The 13,387-nt window shown below is 45.1% G+C and overlaps 1 protein-coding gene across 6 annotated transcripts in view; it reads left to right on the forward strand.

The window, feature by feature from the left end:
* TEX14 (testis expressed 14, intercellular bridge forming factor) overlaps positions 1-13,387 on the forward strand; it is a 50,235-nt gene that overhangs the window by 6,061 nt on the left and 30,787 nt on the right. For all 6 annotated transcript variants that reach the window (XR_002102998.1, XR_002102997.1, XM_019545707.1 and 3 more), the window contains exons 2-10: positions 2,117-2,231; positions 3,905-4,070; positions 5,912-6,048; positions 6,853-6,934; positions 7,449-7,579; positions 8,662-8,775; positions 9,161-9,284; positions 9,587-9,765; positions 13,219-13,370. Coding sequence is in view for 4 of the 6 variants with exons in the window: in XM_019545707.1 (XP_019401252.1) it covers positions 2,117-2,231; positions 3,905-4,070; positions 5,912-6,048; positions 6,853-6,934; positions 7,449-7,579; positions 8,662-8,775; positions 9,161-9,284; positions 9,587-9,765; positions 13,219-13,370 (1,200 nt within the window). In the remaining 2 variants the exon portion in view is untranslated. The remainder of the gene's footprint in view (positions 1-2,116; positions 2,232-3,904; positions 4,071-5,911; positions 6,049-6,852; positions 6,935-7,448; positions 7,580-8,661; positions 8,776-9,160; positions 9,285-9,586; positions 9,766-13,218; positions 13,371-13,387) is intronic.

The raw sequence follows: 13,387 nt of genomic DNA on the forward strand, positions 1-13,387 counted from the left end.
AGAAAAACATGGGAAACAGTGGGTTCCCCCTGCAGGGAACAGGAGGAGGGCAGTCAGACAGGGGCCCCGTGTGCATAGGCACACCTACATATGGCCGTGACCAGGGATGTGCCTGCAGGGAAGTCTGGCAGGAGGGAGGGGGTGCAGTCGGGGGTTGAGGCCCCCATAGGGAGGGAACTGAGCAGGGCTGTAGCGGGGCTGCTGCCCATCTGGAGCAGTGCTTGGGGCTGGGCTGGAACACAGGGCCTAGGCAGGGAGTAGGACAGAGCCATGGGCAGCTCCTCTGAGAGGGCCTGGCTCCTGTCATAGGCAACACATGGTGGGGGCAGATGTGCCGCCTGAGATTGGCCCCCACTGTGGGCGGTGACTGTGGGCAGTCCCTGCTCACCGCCGTGGTGTCCCCCTCCCCCAGTCCTGGGAGGCTCCCCATTACTGCACGCACTCACTGGGGACATGGGGGATTTGTGCATGGGGTGGGTGCGGGCTCCCCATCCTGCTGTCCTGCCTCACCCCACCCTGCTCAGCCCTGCCACTCCAGGTCCTGCCCGCTGGGCCCCAGAGGTGTTGGGGGAGGGTAGCAGGATGGGGAGCCTGAGCCCACAGTGGGCAGCTCGCATCTGCCTCCCCCGCAGCCGTGGGTTCTGCACCAGCCATGCTGCCCGTGGGGGAGTCGGACTCTGCCACAGGCAGTAGCTGGGGCTCGGGTACTGGGGCAGGGGTAGGGAGCTGTGGACCTGGGTCCTTGGGCCTGTAGCCCTGGCAGCTGGAGGCCTCCTCTGGCACGGCTGGGGATGGGCAGGGGGTTATCAGTGGCTCAGTTGGCTGTGGGTGGGGAGCAAAGGGGACCACCAGGGCTGTGGGGGCTGTGGGTGGGGAGCGAGGAGCAATGGGATGGGCAGGGCAAAGGTGTATCAGGGCTGCTGAGCCCCACAAACTAGCGGCGGGGGGGAGAGCTGCAGCTGGACCTGCGTCTTCATGAGTGAAGGGGGCAGGGTGAGCTCTGATTTTCCATGATAAAAACCCCAAATCAAATGCCAAAATGTATAAGTATTTAGAATTGATTGTTACAGTGGTTGAGGCACTGGTCGGCTTCCAGACTGCATTAAAAGTGTACATATAGCAGTAAAGCATTGTGTTCAACTGGCACCTTTGTGCATACAGAGACATTTCATTTTAATCACAGAAAAGAAACTTGGATTCCGGGGGTTTTAATCAAAGAATTTGCCGTTTTTTATCAGAGAAAACCAGGATCCCTGAAAAACTCTTAAAACAACATTAATAATCTTTTGTTGCGACGCAGCCTGTGACTGCCCGTGCAGGGCCCTACCATCGTCGCTTCAGGGAGCGCTGGGCACTGGGGTCATGTTGGGCAGCTTGTGCGGAGGACGGGCTGCACTGCCGCTTCCCACCACGGTGCGCTGGGTTTTCTCTAGAGGCCAGAATTGCTCCTAGTGCTCTGCAGTTGGGGCAGAGTTTGATAAGCTTTTTAATGCCAGGGATTTCCTCCTCAGTTCCCTTTCTCCTGGATGTGGTAGTAAAGATTCAAAGGTAGCAAAGTGTGTTAATGTCCTAGTTTGGTTTTATTAAATAGGTGTTTCTGCACAAGGTGAGTGTTATAACACACCCACTTCAATCTACTTATTGTAACTGCTATAGGTCTTACTAAATTCAAGCAAAGCTAATCATAAAGTTTCTGAAATTACCTATTGTTTCACTGTCACATTTTGGAAGGTTGCGATTTAGCTAAAACAGTTTACAGCGAATAAGCAAGGCTTCTTATTGAAGGCATTTTATTCTTTTACATTAGGAAATATCATGTATTCCTTATCTGATTTTATTTAATATATTTTGCGTCATTGGCATTTGCTTATTATTTAACCCAAACCAGTAAGATTTGATAATAGGCAATACATTCAAAATTGTACAGGCTTAAAGTGCATGATTGTTTCCTGTTAGACGTGATCTTGTAGATTTACATTTTCCCAATATTCAGAAAGGAATTGAGCATTCATGTAAAGGGATTCATTTCCCAGCAGGATAATCAGTGGCATGTGCCTGAAGGGGTCCTTGAGCAGGAAAGACATTTAGTGGCTGTGTTTCTGTGTCATTGTTGTAGGGATCCATGTGGATGCAGTAAACTCCTTGGGCCAGACTGCTCTCTTTACTGCTGCACTCTTTGGTCTTGGGAAAATAGTGGATGTGCTGTTGGATTACGGCTCGGACCCAAATCAGTTAAGTATAACAATTTATACATTGATGCAGATTGAACCTTTTTGGACAGCTGAACTGTTGTGATGCACAACATTGTCTTTAATAAACATAAATGAGCAGATGCAAAACATACATTCCCTTCACAAGAGCAGGATCGTTCAACTTCATGACAGCTGGGGATAGATTATACAACAGCGCTTTACTTTGGGGCTGAATAGCAAATATGCCTTATAATGTTACATGATGAAACAAGTTAGTTATTAGTCATTGTGGTAGATTATATTAGGTGTTACAAGTGAATATTAGGATAATTAGAGTGCTGTGCCATCAGACTGAATGTGCCTTTGTAAGCAGCAGTCTGAGGGATGCGCACTGCAGCTGCATGTGCTAGAATATCTCTGTGGGCAAGTGTGGGTTTGGAATAACCACATAACAGAGCCAAGTGTCGCAAGAGCTCAGTGGGAAGAAGCTTGTAGCATAGGTATCTTTAGTGTCTCTGTTTGAGCACGTCCGTGTTCAGACCTTTAAGTGTCTTCACCTATCCATACACCTACCTCAGCTATACCTCTGGGGAGGCATCTACACAAGACACTTACTGTGGAGTTGCCTAATTACCTCAGCTATAAGGTGTCATTGTCTAAACCAGGCTTGTCCAACATACGGCCCGCGGGCCACCATGCGGCCCTCCAAGCCGTTTTCTGAGGACCAAGGTTCTGCGACAGGAAATGAAAGTAAACACTGTTCTTTTGTTTTGGGGGGATGATGTGATACCACTTCCTGTGAGGTCTTCGAATATGGCTCACCGGCCCACTGGGTGATAAAAAGTTCATGATCCGGCCCCACAATCAAAAAGGTTGGACACCCCTGGTCTACATGAGTGGTGCTATTAGGTTGGAGTAAACCAATTAACTTTGCCATAGGATAGTACTGCCCAACACAAGTACTATTATATGGCAGAGTTATTTACTTGTCTGTAATGCATGTGTGGATGGTGACCAGGGTATAGTTTATATATGGACCCACTTGTGTCAAGATCAGGGTATATTCTGTTGTGCAGAAGTATATATATGAGTGTGAAAATGGCTTTGAGTGAACTCCAGACTTACTACCAGAAATTGGTAGTGGAGAATGGAGAGGATGCAGCTAAAGCCATCTGGCGCAGAGACATGTGGCACAGGATCTTCCAACTTCCGCCTCATGGGGAAGGGGCTTTGATAGCAAGGAAGAGGAAGAAACAAATGGAACTGAGGACAGCAACAGCAGCAGTGGGTCCTCCAGCAGCAGCTGGAGTGACTGCAGCGTGGACAAGGGTGACCTGAGGCTGTGACCCCGGAAGCAGGGTGGGGAATTGAAGAAAGGGGTGCCTGGTCTGAGAGACCAGAGTTTGTTTGTGTGTGCATAGCACGTGGTGTGGGTATTATAATAGGTCTGGGTGGCCAGCGGGACTTTCTACGAATGCATGGGTGCGGTTTTTGTAATGGGTTATGGTTTTATGTGTGGAGCGATACTCAGAGTGTAGCTATATATAACCTCACATACATGTGTGTGTGTGTGTGTGTGTGTATATATATTATATACACACACACATCTATTTTTACAAAAAAAAAGAATTGTCTATAAGCTTTTCTTTCAAGAAGTGTAGTTATTTTCCAAAGAAAGTCATTTGAAACATTTCTGCTGTAATATTCTTCAGCCGTTGTTATGATGGGAGCACGCCACTACACGCTGCAGCTTTCTCAGGAAATCGGGGGGTTCTTAGTAAGTTGTTGGATGTGGGCGGTGATCTGCGAGTCCATGATAAAGATGGAAGAACTCCACAGTGCTGGGCTCTGTCAGCTGGAAAGGAAACTAGTGCTCAGGTATGTGTCTGTACCAAAGATTTCAAACATCTCCAAAATACATTCCAGATGTAAAATCCTGATAGCCCAGGAAGCAGTGTTTTTAGACAGCATTGAAGAATTCCATTCTAACAGGGTGTGTCTACACATGCACATTTACTGCGTAGTACGGGCATGCTTCTACATGTGCATGCTCTTACTGCACAGTAAATATGGTGACTGTTGCAGAGCACTCAGGTGCCCTGTGCCTGAAAGCAGAAAACAACTCGGGAGAGACCCCCTGGTGGCAAGAAGGAGGAGGCTCAGCTGCCAGTCACCAGGGCAGCACAGGTGCTGGTTACCAGGGCAACTGGCAGAGCCAGCTGACAGGAAGGGGCAGGGCTTGGCCCTTCTTAAGCCCAGGTGTGAGGCCAGGAAGGCAGTTCTCCGCTAGCAGCCAAGGGAGAAGGAGCTCTGCCGGAGCAAGTAGAGTAGAGAAGCCTGATGGCCTGAGCAGTTTCTGTTTGCAGATACCGGGTAGAGAATTCCCTGGTAGGGATTTGAATGATGGTTAGTCAGACGGCTTAGATTTTATGTTATAGCCCAGGGGCTTGAGTTTTCTGTTTGTAGTTTTATAAGACCGGAGGACTGGGTGAGGCTATTAGGGGTCGGAGGAGGCCTCATAGGAGCTCCACGGTAGCATGGGGACCCTGGTGCCAGAGAAGGCTCAGCATTTGGGGTGCATTGATCCCAGCCCCGGAGCAAGGGGGGCAGTGAGACGCCCCAGAGCAAGGGGGCAGGGAGAAGCCCTGGAGCAAGGGGGGGCTGTGAGGAACCTCAAGGAGGTAAAGGAGAGGGCCAAGGCACAACAGGGCCCAGGTCAAAACCACGTCAGTACCATCTGCAAGGCTTGGGCTGCGGTGTAGGGGAGGAAAAGGAACAGCAGGTAGCGCCCCCAGCACCGGGCGCATAAAGTGAGCAGCCTCCAGCTGATTACATCAATCAATTAATCAATTAAGATCAAGGCATGGCAGGTGAGTAAGCAGATGGTTGGCCCATAACAGGAGGGCGGAGTCACTCCTAGAAAGGCTCCGATAGCGATACTCCTGTCACGGTGACTTATGCCGACTCAAGCATAATTTGATACCTGCACCGTACAGGTATCATATTTATGCCTGATTAGTTACTGTGTAGTAACGCACGTGTAGACACACTTAGTGTTGCTTAGAGACCTGGATCACTTGGGATCAACCTGATTTTAATGAGGCTCCTTCCTGTGCTAATGATCTTGCAGAATCAGGGCAGTGGCAGAATCAGGGCAGTGAGGGCAGTGATGAGAACTATAACAATAGTCCCTGATCTTGCAGTCTTGTGCACACGTGGAACTTTGTCTGTGAGTAAGCCCATTGGAACTATGCATATTCTTGTAGGTAATACCAAGCATATATGCTTGTTTGGAAGATCGGGACCTAGATCTGCAGTTATGACGCAAATACAATGTGCCTCTTTGCATTAAGCATAATCCTGCAACAAAATGTAACTGACATTGATTTACATTTTTCTTTTAATGTGCATTTTTTACTGAAAAAGAGATTTTCTAGCAAGGAAAACTCCTGGAAGTTTTACCATGTTTACCTTACTGAAATCATCTGTGTTTCTTGGGTTTGAGGTTTGGTTTTATTTTCCCATTTATATTATTGATTTATACACTCACACACTGCAACTGTTTTTGAATGTGAGTGATTTTGTATGATACTCGCATCTTAGTGTCGAGAGTCTTCACTGTCCATAAATGGTCTAATAGGAATTTTAATAAGCTAGGTTATTTCTGCTGAGGCTGTATATTACTATTAACAAGTAGGTGATGATTCATTTTTTTACAGATGCTGGAATTTATGCAGCGTTGTGCTTCACACATGCAGGCCGCAATTCAGAATTTCCCTTCTGATTTACTTAGGAAGACTGACTCATCCAAAGTACTGATCTGTGGCCCAGGTAGATTTGGTGGCCTTGTTCAAGGGTAAGACTATAACCTCAGGTACTGACTCAGACACCTTCCATTCTATACTCAAAGGTCCAGAAGTATAACCTGTCTTTTCTTTTTATTGTCATTTACGCTCTGTTTTTGGCAATACGTGCTTTGCAGCTGGAGCTGCCTATTCAGAGAAGCTACTGTCTGGGTTTAGTTATTAGTGCTGAGATTCTTTTTGTTATAGTAGACTCAGTTTGTAAGATAGTAGCTTAAACTTTCTTCTTTATTTAACAGAAATGTTTCACTGAATGAGCATTTTTATTTTATTAGATCTCAAATGCCTGGCACTATGCATTGTGAAATAAATCCAGTTTCTTAATCTCTGTAGATCCTTAGCGAGTGTGTCTATAGCCAGTTCATATCTTTTATTGACACAACTGAAGTCTGCCTGGAAATATCTTTCTGTAAACAGAATACTTGAGTGTCCAGGTGACTGCAGGGTGCCTATATATTAATTTTCACTTGATTGATTTATTTTAAACAAAATCATATAGACAGTAAGAGCTGCTTATTAAAGGCAAGCTGCCAGCATATGCCCGAGCTTTTGAAATATGACTGGTGCATGTTGCAGCATGCTGTGGTATGCTGTCATCTTGTGGTCAGGCTTCATTTCAGCTGTAGTGCAGGGGTCAGCTCAGGCAAAGGAACCCAGGCAAAGCCCTGATACAGTACTTGTGTCTTGTTTAATAAATGCTCTCATTTGGAAGCTGGAATTGTAACCCTTCTGAAATCCTTGGTCTGCACTGTTAATCTACATAGGGACTTACTGAATACTATACCTTTGACACTTAGGATTACAGATAGTTCTCTGGGTAAATTTCTGAAAAGTGGAGCAAATTCATCACGGAACATCTACAGCTTTGGGTTCGGGAAGGTAAGACATGAAAGCTGGTGGGCTCTGAGCTTGGGCAGCACTTTACACTTGTGTTTAAATAAATAAATAAATAGAGAGAGAGAGGGATCCAGAGATGGCCCTTTATGTATCAGTTTTCAATCACTGTTAGTTATTTTTTACTGGTTGCTAAAGGGTGCAAACATTAGAGAGTCCTAAACTGGGATTTTTTGGGAAACAAACAAAGGATTATACCAAGGGGATCCACCTATGTGACTCGGGTATGGCAGCTGATTCTTTAACATGGCTATTTAAGTCCTTTTAAGATGATCTTTAATTTGTGCAGTTGGATGAACATTTGTTTTTGGTCAGTTGTCCTGGGTAGATATCCTTAGTGCTAATGTAGCATTTTTCTGCTTCAAAACAATGTTTTAGACACTTTAGCTCATCTCCCAACACCTTAAGATGGCACACTGAATGCGTACCTGAGCTGGGAGGTAGAACTAGGGAGTAACTGAGTGTCTCCTATTCATGCACTGCGTTGTTCTTGTTTCAGTTTCATCTAACAGGCAATAAGCAGCTTGGGTACCTGGCATCTCTCCCTATCATTGGGGATAGAGAAGTGTTCCAGGCAGATGATGAACCTACGTTCTCTTACCACACGGGACCATACATGCTTATGACAAAGTGAGTAGATCTGAAATTGTTTTCTGCTATTGTTTAATATATATTAGAAGACTTGAGTAGCGAGTGACTGGACCAGATGACCTGTCTGGATTTGTTTTCCTTTCCACTAATCATAGAAGCAAGAGAGGAACATGTCCTGTAATCATCCATTCCATCTCCCTGCCATAGCAGGGTTTGCCTCCTTTTGTATTTTGGTTGTCAAATCTCCTTGTAGCATCTCTAGACAAATGGTATCAAAGTTGTTGGGCCCCTAGGGCTGGATTCAGCCCGTGGGGTTTCTTGAAGGCTGGATCCAGACTGTGGGGCTTTCCATTGACCAGGTGAGAGTGTTAATCCCTGCAGCTGATGGGGCCACTGTTTCCACGAGGCTCTGAAACCCAGGGACACTGCTAGAACATCAGCTCTAGTTGCCTTGTGGATTAACACTACCAACACAGGGACTCTGGCAGCTGTGGTGAATGAATGCTGGGAGCTGAATCTGGCCCATAGAGGTCAGTGATCCAGCCCACAAAAAACTCTGGGCCACATAACTGGCCCTGGTGTATGCTCATAGTTTGGATTTGGGTGGTCCAAGTTCAGGCCCTGGGCACACCTGCTGTAGCCTATTTGCTCAGATCCAACGGGCAGAGCCACAAGTGCAGGTTAGGCCCTGTTGTGCCTTTTCTGATCTGCAGAAGGACTCTGGCTGTTCAGAGGATCTGTAGGCTGGTCCCTGCCACTCCTCAGCAGAACTAGCTTGCCTCACGGGGGGTTGGATACTGCCTCTGTGAGAAGTGATTTCTAATGCTGTGGTTTTTTTGCCTGGGATTGTGGTAATGTGGTCTGCCAAGTGGCAGCACTTTTTCTCTCTGTAAAACAGTCTGTGTCTTGCTGTAGCTACTCTTTGGTGAGCAAAGAGTTTATTGTTCATTTGGAAAGCTGAAAGCATATTGCCAGGGTTATCAAAGTGATGGCATGTTGCTAACAGCAGGAGACAGCTCTGTAATCCTGAGAAGCTTTGATGCTATTTATAAGTGATGCTATAACTGAAAAACCTATTGTACAAATGCAGTGAGTGGAATCCCCTCTCTTTTTCTTTGTAGCCTAATGTGGGGTGGCAGCAGAGTCACGGTGAAGGAGCTCAATTTTAAACCACATCAGAACTGTAGTAAGCTCCGTTTAGCTGATCTTCTAATAGCAGAGCAGGAGCATAGTAGGTAAGAAAAAAGGTACAGTGTCTCCAGTGTTTCAGGGCTTGAGACAAGCCCAGGCAGCCTTGGAATAAAAACAAACAGGTTTGCAAAAGGATGAATCTTGGCTTCTCTGCTTTTTGCAAGTGGGATGCACAATTCAGTTTTTCGCAGATGTGCATTGGAAAGTGTAGTACTGGGTAGGCGGGATTCCCTCCCCACATATTTAACACTTACCATAAGTACATCACTGCGCGTGTCTTCAAACAGCAGAAGACAGTTGGCTGCCAGTGAACAACTCTATTATTTTGCATATTTTAGTGATAAGTTAGAAACAGTTATATCAGTGAAAAGGTGCAGAAGGCCAGAGCTTTTCTTTCCTAGTACTCTTGGGATCTCTCTCTTTTTGCAGTAAACTTCGCCATCCTCACTTGCTGCAGTTGATGGCAGTTTGTTTGTCTAGTGACTTGGAAAAAACTCGTTTGGTGTATGAGAGAGTTAGCTTTGGCTCACTGTACAGCATCCTCCATGAAAGGGTAAGTGGAACTGGTGTTTTTGTTCTTTTTTTTAACAAACAGTTTGCCTAGGAAAAGGTTCAGTGTGCTACAAAATCTGCATTTGCTGCTTAGATGCAGAAAGTGAGAAATCCTAACTCCTTGTATTAGTGTGTGGTTTCTCAGCTATCACCCAGTATTCGCTATGTGCACTGTGAATTACTATACAGTAGAAAGCATCGCTTTTCGACTTCTCTACCCATATGGTTACATAACACTAAGTTTTGCACTGTACTATACATTGATGATCAGCAGTGTGAATTCTTATCTGTTGTTTCTTTCAGCGTTCAGAGTTCCCAGTACTGTACATGGAGACAATTGTGTTTCTGCTGCTTCAAATTAATGATGCGTTGAGGTTCTTGCATGCTCGTGGATTTGTCCACCGCTCACTCACCTCCTATGCTATACAGATTGTTTCTGCTGGTGAAGCAAAGTTAACAAACTTGGAGTACATGCTCGAAAGGTAAAGAATTGTCTTGTTATTACTTTGAAAGGGAGGTGAGGTTCTGTTTAGGACTAAATTCTGTTGTCAAGGTAATCTTGCTGAGAGATCTAATGATTACCTGAGGATCTTTGAGGAGGACAGCAGAGATTCATCCGGGCTGTTGTCAGCATTGTAGAGTTGGCTTGGGGATCTGAGGTTTCCACATCTCCATTGCTCATTTACATGGTTTGTGCCCATCAAGAGTGGCCAAAATTAAGGTGGATTTAATTTTTGGGTCTTAGCTGTAAGTACTTAAAAATCAGTTTCGCTAGTAGAAAAAGGTTGCCTGCTTCTCTAGAATGTAAAGGCTCAATTATAAAATGGAACCTTCTTCCACTGAACACTGAGGGAGGAATCTTAGTTGAGATTTCAATTTTATTCCTCTGGTAAAAGTAATTCCAACAGAAGTAATTCCAGTTGTTTTACTGAACCTTTACTTCTGGAGCCTAATACACCTGGGTTTTGGGGACCCTGAAACTTGCACTGAGATTAGTGGCAGTTGAGGATACCCAGAATCATAGAACATTCAGGTTGGATGGGACCCCAGGAAGTCACATCTAGTCCAACCCCCTGTTCAAAGCAGGACCAGCCCCAACTGCATAATCCCAGCTGAGGTTTTGTCTAGCTGGGTCTTAAAAACCTCCAAGGATGGAGATTCCACAACCTCTCTGGGTAACTTGTTCCAGTGTTTTACTACCCTCCTACTGAGAAATTCTTCCTAATATCTAACCTAAGCTTCCCGTGCTAGAGACCGTTGCTCTTTGTTCTGTCATCTGCCACCACTGAGAACAGTCTATCTCCCCCTCTTTCGAACCCCCCCTTCAGGAAGCTGAAGGCTGCTATTAAATCCCTTCTCAGTCTTCTCTTCTGTAAATAAACCCAGTTCCCTCAGTGTCTCCTCGCAAGTCATGTGCCCCAGCCCCCGAACCATTTTGTTGCTCTCCGCTGGACTCTCTCCAACTTGTCCACAACCTTCTTGTAGTGGGGGCCCCAAAACTGAACACGGGACTCCAAGTGTGGCCTCACCGGTGCTGAATAGATGGGAATAATCACTTCCCTCGATCTGCTGGCAATGTTCCTACCAATGCAGCCCAGGATGCTGTTAGCTTTCTTGGCAGCAAGGGCACACTGCTGGCCCATATTCAGCTTATTGTCCATTGTCACCCCCAGGTCCTTTTCTGCAGAGCCACTGAGCAGCCAGTCAGCCCCCAGCCTGCACCGGTGCATGGGATTGTTTTTTCCTAAGTGTAGGGACTTTGCACTTGTCCTTGTTGAACCTCATGAGATTTCTTCTGGCCCAGTCCTCAGATTTGTCTTGGTCACTCTGAATCCTAGCCCTATCCTCCAGTATATCTACTACCCACCACAGCCTGGTGTCATCTGCAGACTTATTGGGGGTGCGGTGTATTCTGTGCCATCTTCCAGGTCATTGATGAAGACAGTGAAGAAAACCGGCCCCAGGATCGACCCCATGGGCACTCCACTTGATACCAGCTGCCAACTAGGCATCAAGCCATTGATTGCTACTCTGAGCCCAGTGCTCCAGCCAGTTTCCTATCTACCGTAAAGTCTGTTCATCCAATCTGTACTTCCTTAGTTTGCCTGGGAGAATGCTGTGGAAGGCTGTATCAAAACATGGCTAAAATCAAGATATACCATACCCACTGATTTCCCTGGATCCACAAAGCCAGTTATCTTGTCTTAGAAGGCAATCAGGTTGGTCAGGCATGATTTGCCTTTGGTGAATCCATGCTGACTGTTCGTAATCACCATCTTCTTCTCCAAGTGCTAAGAAATTGATTTCTTGAGGACCTGCTCCATGATTTTTCTAGGGACTGAGCTGAGGCTGACCAGTTTGTAGTTCCCCAAATCCTTCTTTTTCCCTTTCTTAAATATGGGCACTATGTTTGCCCTTTTCCAGTCATCTGGGACCTCTCCCGATCTCCATGAGTTTTCAAAGATGATGGCCTGTGGCCCTGCAGTCACAGCAGTCAACTCCCTCAACACCTTCAGGTGCATCCTGTCCAGCTTTATAGACTAATACATATCCAGCTTTTCTAAATAGCCCCTAATTTCCTTTGGAAAGAGACTTTGACCAAAGTCATTTGGAATTCGTAAAATTATTTTTGAAAATTCTTCAGGTTTTTTTTGTGTGTACTACATCTTAACTTCTTTAAGCAAATTCCTTTTAAAACATGAAAAGGTAAACAGGGGTTCTCCCTCCTGTAGCAAATATAAGAGAGAGAAACTAGCTGATGTGATGATAAATTCTGAAATACATTAGAAACTGAATTTGCCAAAGGTACCAAGAGAATGAACTGAAATGAATAATGATTTCTGCCCCCCGCCGCTCTTCCCCCTCCCTGCTCCATTTTCTTGCTATCTTTTTTCAACTATCACTAAATCTTAGGTATTACTTGTCATTGTGATAGGGCTAATGTTTTTAGACAGAAATATGATTTAAGTCAAGTGGTTCTCTTTAATATACATGAACTGTAAATTACAGGACCGTTTTCCTCTAACAGACGGTCTCTACTTAAAATATCTGAAATCACTGTTCCCTTGAACAGTTTTACATTACACAGGAAATGAGGTTTTGCAGATGAGGAAAAACCCTTTATCTTAGACAAAGATTTTGAAGAACACTTATTTGCATTTTGAAATGAAAAAGTAAGCAGAATACTTACTGTCTAGAGCAGTGGTTCCCAAACCTTTTTGATCACTGTCAGCCTTCACCATTTTTGTGGAGCACCATGTACCCTTATCATCAGACTTTTAATTGAAAGGGGAGGGAATGAAATCTCCAGACAACTAGTAATATGCCGGTTGAAATTTGGCAACCCTAAAGCAACTTCTAGTCATATAGAAGCTGGTATCTCTACCAATCCTACGTAGCAAATAACAGGCCTTTCACCTATGCTCTGAACCTTGATCTGATCAGCGAGATCTTAATTTCCAGACTCTTGTACAATTTCTAGCCTTTTCTTTTTTACCTTGGAGGGTAACATTTTGAAAGAGCCAGCTATATGTCATTGTCCCCGGCAGAGGGTGCTCCTGTAACATGCCAAAACAAACCATTTATTTTTATGCATATATTAGATGTTCTTTCAAAAGTCTGTTTTTTACTATGGGGGCTAATGTTTTGGTTAATGTTTGGGCAGAACACGAGTCATTTAAAATAAACAAACATATAAAAATTATGAAATTTATTCCTGGCTTCCTGAAGATCAGACCTTCCAGATGGGACGATTCAAAGCTAGGCTCATCTATAACCAAATGTCCTAGACAGAACTTGTAGCTTGCTTTGGCTTGTGTCCGTGTGCTAATGTGATTTCTTGAACTCTTTGATTTTTGAATACCCTGAATGGAATAGCTACTTGTTATGTGTTATGTTTGCCCAGTTTGTCCTTGTTTCATTTTCTTTTCTGGCAGCAAGGATGGAGGAGAACACATTGATCTTACACGCATTCCTGTCCCAGCTCAGCTATATAGATGGTGCTCTCCTGAAGTGATCCTTCAAAAGGCTGCTACAGTCAAATCAGACATTTATAGCTTCTGTACAGTAATGCAAGAGGCTTTAACAGGTATATTTAAAGGGGTA

The sequence above is a fragment of the Crocodylus porosus genome, unplaced genomic scaffold (assembly GCF_001723895.1).
Source record: "Crocodylus porosus isolate Cpor-Errol unplaced genomic scaffold, CroPor_comp1, whole genome shotgun sequence".
In the NCBI taxonomy this organism is placed as follows: Eukaryota; Metazoa; Chordata; order Crocodylia; family Crocodylidae; genus Crocodylus; species Crocodylus porosus.